This window comes from Limulus polyphemus, unplaced genomic scaffold, assembly GCF_000517525.1.
Source record: "Limulus polyphemus unplaced genomic scaffold, Limulus_polyphemus-2.1.2 Scaffold4151, whole genome shotgun sequence".
Lineage (NCBI taxonomy): Eukaryota > Metazoa > Arthropoda > Merostomata > Xiphosura > Limulidae > Limulus > Limulus polyphemus.
The window spans coordinates 81,513-94,946 of record NW_013669761.1 but is presented as its reverse complement, the minus strand read 5'-3'; the positions used below and the strand labels follow the sequence as shown (position 1 = coordinate 94,946).

General features: G+C 32.3%; 1 protein-coding gene across 1 annotated transcript in view; it reads left to right on the top strand.

Moving 5' to 3' along the window:
* Window positions 1-980: 980 nt before the first annotated feature.
* Window positions 981-13,434, top strand: part of LOC106470664 (iron-sulfur protein NUBPL-like) — a 35,988-nt gene continuing 23,534 nt past the window's right edge. Inside the window, exons 1-2 of the mRNA XM_013931229.2 lie at window positions 981-1,160; window positions 3,997-4,126. Coding sequence (XP_013786683.1) covers window positions 1,029-1,160; window positions 3,997-4,126 — 262 coding nt within the window. The 5' untranslated portion in view covers window positions 981-1,028. The remainder of the gene's footprint in view (window positions 1,161-3,996; window positions 4,127-13,434) is intronic.

Genomic DNA, 13,434 nt, shown 5'->3' with positions numbered 1-13,434 from the left:
TTAACAAACGGAGACGTAACAATATTATTGTTTCATTGTATAGTATAGGGCCTCATTTAGAGTATTATGTACAGTTTCTGGCTCCCTTTCTCAAGAAGGACATTGAATTGTTGGAGAGGTTCAGAGTGGAGCCACTAGAATGATACCTCGGATGGTGGGATTGTCCTGTGAGGAGAGACTAAAATCTCTAAATGTGTTTTCTCTGGAGAGGAGAAGGTTCAGAGAGGATTTGGTTGAGGTGTTTAATATTATCAAGAGTATTGATAATATAGATCCATCAAACTTTGTTGTGTTTAGCAGTAAAAAGAATAGGACAACGGGTCATAAATTCAAATTTTGGCAGCGTAGGAGTCATCTGCAGTTTACAGTATTACTTTTCAAACAGAGTGATTGGCTTTTGCAAAGAGCTGCTTTCAATGGTGGAGGCAGAAAATATAACTGAGTTAAAGAAAAGATTAGATGAACACATCAGTAGTGAGGGGTGGTTATAGTTGGGAGCTGAAAGAGACGTCCTTTATGGGCTAATAAACTCCTTTTTGTCCTTTAAAAGTGTGAAATGTTTTCTGAATGGACGATAATGTGAATTGAAAAACGGAAGTAACTTTATTTAATATAGTTTCCATGTTAATAGTTTTAAATAATTTCAAAATTAAAATTTATTTTGAATTTTGATGAATATTCTTCTTGCTACCTCCGACCGGTTAACTATTACTATTAGTTTTCGAACTCGCTACAAAAGGCGTTGATGACGGAGTGACACGAAAATAGAAACTGCTTATTATTTAGATATATACTTCGAATTAGTTTTGTTTGTTTGTTGTTAAGCACAAAATACTCCAGAATGGGCTATCTATGCTGTGCCCTCCACGGTTATCGAAACCTAGATTTTTAGCGTTAACGTATATGGCTTCAAACTTTCTGCTGGGAAGCATTTTTGTATTCATATTAATTTCGTAATTGCATGTATATAAAACTTACCACTACCAGGTGGAGTTTATTTAATTTACATTCTTAGTGTGCCCACAACGATGACAATATTTTGTAAATTAAACTTAAAGACAGGATTGACCTTTCTTCAGTCAAGTAATAATGCTTACCAAACAAAATGTGTCGTTAAAATAAAATCAAGGTATCTACTGTCAGTAAACAGTTATTCTCCAGTAAGTATACCTTTGTATAGGTTTATAGTGATTTGTTGCAGAATTATAACTTAAAAACCGCGTGTACTTTTAGACAGGGCAGAACTTAAAAAAAGGGGGTCCAGGGCAAGGATTCATTTTAGTTTTGCTCGTTAAATTTTTGGGTCCCTTTTGGTACTTTTATACTTTTCGTATGGTATGCCATTCGATCTACTTCGCCCAAGTTTCATAGATTTTTTTTGTGCAGAAATCTAAGTGGGGTAAAAAAAAAAAGAGTAAAACTAAGAACCAATATAAAATATTACTAAAAAATAGACTCAAAAACAATGCCATTCATAGACTTGAAAAGTTAACCTATTTATTTTCAAAAAATGGATCTATATTTTTGTTTTACTGTATCTATTCATTTTCCCCATCTAATTTTATTTTTAATTTTTTGGGGGTCCTGTGCAACTGCCCTGTTTGCCCCGCCTTTTAATTCGGCCTTGCATTTAAACTATACCAAGACTACACAGTAAACTTCAAAGTTAAAACTTAAAGTCTGACATGACAGACAGGGTAAGAGATAACCTTGGCTTTATTAAAACTAAATGTATTGAGAGGGATTGGTAGAGAGAACAGGTTAAGAGATCTTAGCATATCATATGATAATTCATCGTTGAAATCATTCTAGTAACCATTTTCATATCTCTTTCCAACATTTCATTTTCATTGTCCTTCTTGAGACCCCCCCAGTGGCACAGCAGTATGTCTGCGGACTTACAATGCTAAAAACCGGGTTTCGGTACCCATGGTGGGCAAAGCACAGATAGCCCATTATGTAGCTTTGTGCATAACTTCAAACAAATAAACAAACCTTCTTGAGAAAAGATCAAAGCTGTGTACAGTACTATGAGATATTTCATGACTTGTACAAAAAAAGCCTCAATCTCTTTAGACTTGTAGGCTGTAATCAGTATTCTTATATATGAAATCCAAGATTTTGTTAACTTTACTGTTTGCAACAAACCACTGTATCAGTGACTTAATATTTGTATCAAAAATACCTTAAGGTCATTTTCGTCATCCACATAATTAACTGAATTCTCCCTTATATTAAATAACATAACATTTGAAGGACAAGAGGCATCTTTGTCTTCATAGCTGTCCCATTCATTTCATTGAATACCCATCTGCCTATATCCAGTCTTAACTCCCCAAGTATTCATCAAATCCCTCTCTCTTGAACTCTCCCAACCCTGTTGCATCTACCATGTCTGAAGACAGCTTATTCCAAAGGTTGACTTATTTGTTTTAACTTTCAGATCAACTAGTACACTGCCAAATCTTAAATCTATGTCCCCTAATCCAACCACTTAAACATGTAAAAAGATGATGCATCAGTCCTATCCATTTTATAATTTTGAACACTTCAGTTAAATCATTTCTGACACTTCTATTCTCAAAAAAGGATAATTTTAAGGACTTTAACCTGTCCTCATATCACAATCCTTTTGTCCTAGATATCATTTTAGTAACCCTCCCTTGAACGTTTTCAAACAACTTGGTGTCTTTTTTAAAATAAGGAGCCCAAGACTGAACAACACAAATTTATAAATGAGGCCTAGCCAGAGATACGTAGAAAGAAACTATAACTTTGACTTATATTTAGCATTCCTGTTGGTACAACCCAAAATCCTATTTGCTTTTTCCCTGGCTACACTGTGTGGTAGTCTTAAGAGACTGTTTGACCAAAATAAGATACTTTTCTTCCATAACACACTTTAATTGATTTCCATCAACTTGATAGTTATAATTCAACCCTCAAAGTCATGGATGTGTTGATTTGGTGCACTTGTTGTAAGGTTTGTTTTATTGCATTGCAAAAAGAAACAAACAAAAAAATCTACTGGATGGAATAGTTTGAAACTTCAGATCAACTTTGTAATAAGTTTTAAGTATGTTTTGTATTCATTTATATTTATTTTTTTACATATATTTTTAGAGATTTTCTTTGCCCGTTCAAGCAGATACTTTGGCAGTCATAGCCCAATGTAATTTGTGTGTGTAATTTAACCTCACACTTAACAACATTAAATGTCATCTACTACATATTTATTTGACTAACCAAGTGATCTAAGTCTCTAAGATCGTAGCATTCTCATTACAGACAGCCAAGTCTATGATTCTTATACAAGATTTGGGGACCAATAAGGAGCAATTTGACCCATCATGGCTGTCCCATTCATTTCAAGAAACTTCTGTCTTATTGTATCTAGCCCTAACACCCCACCCCAAGTACTCATCTCTTTCTTGAAATACATTGGAAGTCAATCTATTCCAAATAAAACTTCCCAATTTGCACATGATTTCTACTTTGCCAAACCTTAAATTTGTGTTGCCTAGTTCTACCACTTTTACATTAAACATGAAACCATGATGAATTTCTCAACTATACATCTATCAGTGTCATTACTGTGAATAAGGTACAGATGTATGTGGCCTAGCACAGATTCCTTTGCCCTCTTTCCATCATGTTGATATCCTTCCTACAGTAAAGAGACCAAAATCTATTAATACTTTTCACGAAGTCTCACCAAAATCTTGTATAAGATTATACAATGAAGTTTTTGGTCTGAAAAAGAAAAGTGTTAGTTTATTGTAGAAAAGAAAAACAAAAAGAGGGATTCTATAGTGTATTTTTTTTTTCCATAGATACCTGTAACTTTGGAAGTTTAGTTGTGATGATAACAGCTAGTTATATCTGTGACTTATTAAAAAAGTTTCTCCATTTACTATACCTTTTGTGTATTTAACTTAGATCAATTTTTGATATTCTGGATTAGTACTTGTATATGAAAGTTATTATTTTCCACAGCAGTCAAGAGAGAATGACCATAATCCAAAAGCACCAAAAGGTTTACCAACGAAATTGCCAATTGCTGGAGTAAAACAAGTTATAGTTGTTGCTTCTGGAAAAGGTGGAGTTGGAAAATCTACTACAGCAGGTAGAGTTAAAAAATAGTTATTCTATCAAAAATACAATAATACCATAGTAGAGCTGTGGATTAACTTGAACAATGGTAAAAAAATATTTCTTTAATATGATTTTATTGCCATAAAATATTTTTATTAACTTGTCAGATATATCTCCAAATATTCTGTGCTGTATGTAATCAGAAATCTTTTTACTTTAAGTGATTTTACAGTTTGAAAATATTTTGCTTTTTTTCAACTGACTGTTATAATTATTTTATTTTCATGAAACTGAAAATTCCAGATTAAATTTTTGATATAACCAATTCAGGTAATAAGCTCGACTTTATAGAAGGCAGCAGTAGTGCATTGAAATTCACCTCTGGCTAGTGATTTGATTTGTTTAGAAATGAAAGGTGGGTGGAGTTTTCAGCACCCAACACCTTGTTGGAAACTGCTGTCTTGTGACTAATGAACTTCAGCTCTAGCTCAAAGCACATAAATACACTTCTGTAATTGGTTAGTCAATCATTTAGTAATGTCATGTGAATAACTCTAGCTGTAAACATCATTGGTTTGACTTACAAACTAAATATTCAATGGTAGCAAGCTATTATGTGTGGATGAATTACACAGAATACAAAAAGATGTGCTTGACACAAACAGCTCTATGGCAATATTTCATACCGGCTGGAGTACCCGTCCTCTGGATTGAAGTTATGTAAATTCGTGATTAATGAAAGGTTAGCTTAGGACATAAAGTTGCTTCCCTTACATGTAATTGTAAAAAATGCATAAGTGCCTACAAAAACTGCAAAACACGAAATTTAAAACCACAAGTTTGCATGGACTCAACAAACCTTCATGGTAAATTTGGTGAAGATCAATTCACAGGGGGTGAAGTAATGGTAAAAAAAAATGCAAAAATGCCCATACAAACTGCAAAATGCAAAACTGAAAATTTGTATATACCCCTGCATGGACCTAATGAACCTCCATATCAATTTGGTGAAGATCAATCCACATCCTGCAAAGTAGTTACATGAGCAGGCAATAGACAGTATTATTATATTTATATAGATACACAAAATTCTTCAAAAATTATGTAATGTAACTTTCTTTTAGTGCATATTTGTTCACTCTATAAGATGACATACGATATATAATTCAAATTTATGTAGACCATATGAAACATACCAAACCCATGGAAAAAGGCAGCAACATTAGTATATGGAATTCTGTAGACACAAGAAACTGGACAGAGGTAATATATATTTCAGAAATGCAGTCTACATACAAGTCAAAAATAAATTCTGTGTTAAAAGCTGAAGGAGTGCTTTTTTTGCCATTAGTCATCATAAACTTTGGTTGTTTTTGACATGTAATAATTGAATTATAAATTTAAGTATAAACAAGACATACCAGAAAGTCCAATAACAAATACAAGTTATATTTAGCATTTATGATGGTATCAAAATACTTGTACTGAAAAATATCAAAATTATTAATATTGTGTTGTTAATTCATATAATTGTTAATTAATATAATATAGTCTGAAAAAATCAGACTCAGTTTATTAGTATGCATAAAGATAAAAGCATACATATATATAATATGTCTATAATATTATTACAAGCAAACAGTTCTTCATGAGAAAAACTCTGTAATCATTGATGTCTAAATGACATGCACACATAATATATACAGATAAAGTAAGAAAACACTTCTTTAGTTTGTAACTAAAGAAATATTCCCAGGTTCTCATCCATCTGTCTTTGTGTAATACATTTCTGTATATTACTTCAAGTTATTCCCACTAGCCATTTTCAGTTTTAATTAATTGAATTTGGAAATTCATCTTTACATATCTTTCACATGTGTTCATTCATTGCCATGTTCCTCCCCAGTAATCTCTTTATGATAGCTTTCTCTTTAGTCCAGCTATTGATTCTACTGAACACTGCCTGCAACTATAACTCTGTTAGTGTTAATTACAAAATTTCAGTTTTTCTTCTGTATGTAAAACATTTCAGTTTTTAAAATTTTAAACAAAGAGATGGCCATTTTCTTGAAATACCTGGAGATGAAGTTGGAACTGCAAACTGACCTCTTTATTTGAAAAATATAGCCAACACAAAATACTTCATACAGTTCTTCTATAATACAAACAATTTTGGTACTGATATTTTCTTGTGTGATGATACCTAAACAAGGTCACATATCAGTAAGTATTCTAAAGGTATAATTTTGTAACTGTTGGCATTATGTTTTATCCTAGGTCAACACTGGTGTAATGAAGTTTTCACAAAATAAACAGATAAAGCACAAAGGTGTCAGTTTACTGTGTATGGGTAGTGACACTTATTCCAAGTAAACAACATTTCATCTAAGCAAAGCTAATTTATAACAAGTAGTTTATTCTCATTACACAGAAATATCTCTGGTGAATCACAAGTATTTAACCTTCAGGTCACAGAATTGAGTATTCAGATAAGTTAGAATCAAGACAAGGCAGAAGTTTTGACTTTTCACAGATCTGAGATATGTTTTCCCTCCTTACGTAATTTGAGATAGCTGTGGTTTCCTTTGCTGTCACTGGTGCAGTGCATTAGTGAAACAAATTGAATAGGCTGGTGATTTCCATACGGTAGTAATCCAACAGTACTCAGTGTCACGTATCTATGGTAAGTTACATTGTCCAGTTACAAGGGAACTGAGTCTGCTTTGTAATGATAACCCAACAAAAAAAGGGATGGGATGAGATTGTTCAGTCCTCAAGAAAGCATATTTTATTTAGACAGTTTTTCAGATCTAATGAAGACTGTTAAAAATCTGGAAAGGATGAGAATTACAGTGAAATAAATAATAATAAGTAACATACGAGTAAAATGAATATGATAAAGCTTGTGACTTTATGGGCAAGAAGCATTTCTTTGTATTTCTATGTTTTGTTATGATTACAAAATGAGTGTATTTAGTTTTTTTCTCACATTTATTGTGACACTGCCATTTTCTCTGTTTAGAAAGCTTTGAGATTTCCATATAAAAACATTAGTAAGTTGTTTCTAGTTTGATGGCAATTTACTCATCATAAAAATTTCATTCAGTTATAAGAAAGTAAAAAATGATCAAAATTCAATTGAGTCATCAGTATTTTCAAATAGACACAAAATAATGCTCAACATGATTTTATCATACACAGTACTTTGAGTATATTTGTACGTTATCATCTGAACTCTGAGCACTGCAAATTTTAAGCAGTTGTCAACACCTATAATATTCTCTATTATGTTTACAAATGTTTTTTTCATCTTATATGAATGCCTCAATGAAATTTGTGTTGTCACACACTTAACATGAGAAAAACATAATTAATTTCATTTCATTGATGTCATACTTCAAGTTCTTGACCAAGTATGTGGTTCAAGAAACTTGTATTCTATTTTTATCAAAGGTCATTGTTCTGGCTTCCACTATTGAGCAGAAACTAAGTGAGCCAATTCCATGCTTGGTTTCTGGTTGGTCCTTAAAGGAAAGAGCCCCCCCCCCCACACCCTAATCACACTAATATAAAATAAACATCTTTACAATGATCTGAGTTCCATTTTTTACCATTGTTCTCCTTAGTTCAAATGCAGCTGAGTCAGAACTTGTTTAAAAAAATTCCACATTTCCCAAAGAAAAACAGAGGATTTTCATGTATGAAGAAATAGAGTAAACATGGTCTTTTTGGTATTGGGAAGAAAAAAACAAATACTGTTTCTCATAATCCAAACCTAAGGTAAGTTATATTTTGACTTTTACAAAATTGGAAAACTAACTTTTTTGTTTCATCAAAAAAAAAAAAAAAATTACAAGGAATTCTATTTTCCTTGATGGAAGTTGGAATATTTGATAATTCATACCAGATACGTACTCGAGTACCAAATACCAACAAAAACTTTCATGTGTTTGTTCCTAATTACTTTTTTTTCATGTATATAATGTTTATGTATGTACATGTGTTTTCAGTGTGAAAGATTTCCAGTCTTCATTCTTTGATACATATATGGCCATTGCATAAGAGGTGAAATTTTCGTCAGATCCTAATTTACGAAAGCTAGAAGAACTGTGGACATTAGGCACTTTATCCAAGAAGTAAGAACTTGGATGAAGACAAGTATGTACATAATAGAAAGAGAAAAAAAAGCACTTCAAACATGTCATGTATATCTGGTTTGTTAGTCTACAGTCCATAGTAGGCAACAATGTGTGTCCTTGTTTTTCTAATAAAGAATGAAGTTTGGCATTAACATACTGTAAATGTAATAATTTTAATAACTTTTTTAATGTAGCAAAAGTCAATTAGTAATAAAAAAATTATCAAGATTGATTGTTATTAAGGCTGACAAATTAACAAACACAGTATGAGTGTCATGCTAACTTGTACCAAAAATCAACATAACATAATGTTTTGGGATAACATGGGACCTATTGGTCCATCTTGGCTGTTACATCCTCTAAACTAGATTACAGTAATTTTAAAAAAATCGTGTTAAAGTTAGCCCATATCATTCATATACTTATCAAGCTTTTCCTTAAATTTACTGCCTTTACAACATCCGAAGACAATCCATTCCAAAGGGTAACCACCCTATTAGAAAAATGAAACTGTCTTAGCTGAAGATGATTCCTACCTTGCCAACATTTATATTTGTGTCACCTAGTCTTACTATTCTCACTGTTGAATATGAAAAAAAGATGATGCATCAACACTGTTAATTCCCTTTACAATCTTAAACACCTCAATCAGATCCCCCCCCCCCTAACTCTTCTTTTTTTCAAGAGAAAATAATTTGAGAGATTTCAGCCTCTCCTCGTATGACAACCTTACCATCCCAAGCACCATTCTAGTAACCCTTCTCTGAACCCTTTCCAACAATTCAATGTCTTTCCTAAGGTAAGGAGCCCAAAACTGAACACAGTATTCCAAATGCAGCCTAACCAGTGACCTGTACAATGAAATTATAACCTTTTTAAACTTGTATTCAATATTACTGTAGGTACAACCTAAAATCCTATTTGCCCTACTACTAGCAACAGCACACTGCTTGGATGGCATTAGAGACTGATCGACTATGACACCAAGATCCCTTTCCTTCATAACACTAATTATACTTATGATTCAAATTATGATAACCCACATGCATTATCTTGCATTTATTATAATTAAAACCCATCTGCCATTTATTTGCTTAACTCGCTAAATGATCTAAATGTTTTGTAAATCAGCGGCATTCTCTTCACAGCTAGCAACATCCAAGACCTTAATATCATCTGCAAATTTAAATAATTTATTGACTATTCCTTCATCTATGTCAGTGATGTAAATCAAAAAGAGCAATGGTTCTAAGACTGAGCCTTGAGATATACTCCACTTGTGTAATTAATCTAGTTTGACTGAGCTCCATTTGTAACAACCCTCTGATTTCTTCCATCCAGCCACTCTTCTATCCAATTTGTTAAATTATCTTCCACACCTAATGAGATAATTTTTTTTTACATTTTTATGTTGCACCTTGTTAAATGCTTTCTAAAAATCAAGATACACCAAAGCAGTAACCTTTTCAGAGAATGTCAAAAATTTGTAAGCCAACATTTTCCCTTAGTGAAACCATGATGACTATCCAATAAAATTCTAAACTTTGTTAAATTACTTTGCTAAGCATTTTTTAACAGTGTAAGACTAATGGGTCTATAATTACTGGGACAATTTTTATCACCTCCCTTGAAAAGAGGAGTTACATTAGCTAACTTCCAATCCTCTGGTACCTGCTCACTATTCAAGGACTTAAAAAAAAAAAACAGTAGTAAGTGGCTCGTATATTCAATCTTTAACACCTTTCAAATCCCTTGGGAAAATATTATCTGGCCCAGGAGCCTTATTGTTTTTTAAACTTCCCAATTTTTTCTTAAACAGCTCAGAATTAATGCGCTGGTTTTGTTTGATCTTGTTTCTGTTTATCAACTGTTCAAGATGTTGAATACTTCTTAAATCTTTGTTAGTAAAAACCAAAGAAAAAGCAAAATTTAATAACCCAATCATCTTACAATCATCAGATTCTAGACTTCCTTTATCATCCTTCAAGGGTCCTACCCCCATTCTAACATTTTGTTTACCCTTAATATTTTTAAAGATATCTTTACTTTTAATTTGTACATTTTCAGCCAACTTTTTTTCATGCATCCTTTTTCATCTCCTAATTTCCAAATTATGTATTCAAATATAAACAGTGTACTTGGGTTATGATGTCATTACAATTACTACCATTATTACAATTGTATATTTCTAAAGTAGCCATATTGTTTATGCAGAAAACTTGTAGATAATTATATGTTTATCATATTGCTCTTCACATTCCATGTATTTATGAGGCCACATGGCATGGCGGTATAATGCTCAACTTTTGAATTACAGGTTGTTGAACTGACTCTACATGTCAGTGCTGAATATGCTTGTCCTTTGTAATGTGATTGTAAATCCTACTATTCATTGATAAAGAGTAGTCCAAGAATTGTAGGAGGGTGCTGCTGGCTGTTTTCCCTGGAAATTTTATTCACAAGTGTCTGCATGTATATGTTCTTTATTTTCTTATAATCTCCAAATAATCCTTTGAAATGTTCCAGTTTGCACGAGAAGGACAACTGGATCTGAAGAATACGCTTACTTTGGAATGTGAAAATTGTCACACCTCTAGCAAAATGCTAACACATCAAGTGTGTCAAAAAGTCAGCAAATCCAGTCAAGAAAAGAACAAAATTGGACCTAGCAATTTCGCAATATTGGGTAATGTCAGTATAGGCAAAAGTCATGCTCAGCTTTAAGAAATGCTCTCTTTGTCGGTCCCAACTGTGAGTTTGAATATGTATCTAAGGAAGGAAAGAAAGTTGGGTGAGATGAGTCTGTTGGGTTTGTGTAACTGAAAATGTTTGTAATATGCACCATGTACTCTTTGAATAATTGGCTGTCTACTATTAATTTTGATAATGTTACTTTTGCTATGGGACACTAAGTCACTGTATGAATACAGATACAATTATAAACTGCACTAAATATGTGCTTCACATAAAAGATTGCTATTCTGAGAAAGGAGATAAATATTAAACTAATTGTCACATATCTCGGCGAGGCTTATATGGATGTCAATGCCACAATATTGTGTTATCATACAGCTTTGGTCCTAAGTAACATTATTGGGTACTGAAGTGAACTAATTGATGTATGTTTGGTAATGAAGTAGAATGGAAGTATCTGAATTTTACATCAAAATATAAATAGTTATATATATATATATTATATTTATTTTGGATAAATCAAAGAAATAAATTAATTTATTGTGGTATTTTTTGTGCTTGATAGATTTGGGAACATTTACTCTTGGAAGACATTATTGAAGCTGGAAATGAATAAAATAATCATGCTGTTGCCCCTGGCAAAATAGACAGTGAGGATTTCCTGTTGATCAGTGTTCTTGTTCATGGGGTATGGTCACAAAGAAGCTAGTAGCATAGGTATAGTGCAAAATCAAGTTGTACCATCATTTTTAGTGCAAGGACTGAAAAGCTCTTATTCCTTGTGTTGAGAAGTAAATTCTGTAGTGTGCATACTCATTAAGTCAATCACAAATTAAACAACAATATAAATATTGGAGAAATTGGAACCATGTCTCGATGCTCATAAAAGCACATATTGTTGAAAAGTCTCAAGAAAGTGAGGAAATGCATGGTTTGAGGTAGTTTCATGTCATTGGAGGTGGGACTCCACAGCATAAAAGTAGTCTTGGAAAAATATTCTTAAAGCAGGCATGTTACAAAAATAGAATATGCTAAACACACAGTGAAATTTTGCACAAGATCTATATGCCATTGCTAAGAAATCAGCCTCTAATGACCATTTCCTTAGTTGTCCACGAATTGAAAGGATGAAATGTTGTATTAGACGACTAATCTCAATACATAAACAAATAAGGAGCCATAAAATCAAGTCAAGAATTAGAATTATGTAATAGCTTATTTTGTGTTTTTAGATATTGAACAAAGTGTAAAGAAATAAATTTTAGATGCTCTTGATTATTTTGTGCAGAAATATACATGTGGCTAGTAGTCAAATTCATTAGTGGCAAACAGCTCAAAACATCTTAGTGAGGCTTATATGGATATCAATGCCACAATATTGTGTTATCACACAGCTTTTGGTCCTAAGTAACATTGTTGGGTACTGAAGTGAACAACATGTAAAAGTGCCTCCATAATTGTAAAGAAATGCAGTTCTCATAAGTAAAAGGGTAGGCTGAAATGCAAAAGATATATCATAACAGTTGAAAGCAAGAACAGAATAAAAAATCGTAATTTAAACAACTAAATGCAGCCAAAGGTGATAAATTCTGTGAATGGAAATGCCAACAGCATGATCTTCCTGATCAAATATATGAAACCAAAAAAGAGGACTTTTCTACAGTCTCTTCAGCTTTCATCTGAAGATCAATGTATCATCAAAGAAAACTCAAAGTCACTGTGATAGTATGGAATGGATGAATGAGCAAAGAAATAACTTGCAATTTCAAACTTTGGAGATGTTCTTGTAAAATGAGAGAGACTACTTCATATAAAGGCACAGTGAAACAGTTACTTTTCAGTAGCCAATATAGATGATAGTTATGGGAGAAATTTTGAAAAATAGCAATTAAAGAATATGAAGGAAAGAAAGGCATAATTGTTGATACCTGTGATTTATTTATTGATAACCAATATGACTACCTCACAGCAACTCCTAATAGTATTTTGAAAACAGTAGGCTGATAGAGGTAAAGTGACCTAAATGTGCAGTGGATATAACACCAAAGGAACAAGTGTTGTATTAAGATTGAATCAAAACCAGACAATGTTGGGAATTTGGGTTTGAAAAAAAAGAAAACTGTTAAAAGTTATGTAAGGGGAGAGGTAGGTAGTGGTTAATGTATTTCTCAATTGATGATAGTCTTGTTCATTGTCCAAGATATTAACCATGACATCTACAGTTTTTGTAATAAACAAAATGTAAAACTGTAAAAACATATAAATTACAGAGAGAAAATTGAAGATTATAAATTTAAATTTAAAATTTTTGAGGATAATGTTATTGATAATGCTAAAATATTAACCTAAATAAAATAGGAACTTGTTTATTGGTGCTTATGTTGTTACCTGTGATTATTTTGTATTAGGAACTTGTTTATTGATGCTTATGTTGTAACCTGTGATTATTTTGTATTAGGAACTTGTTTATTGATGCTTATGTTGTAACCTGTGATTATTTTGTATT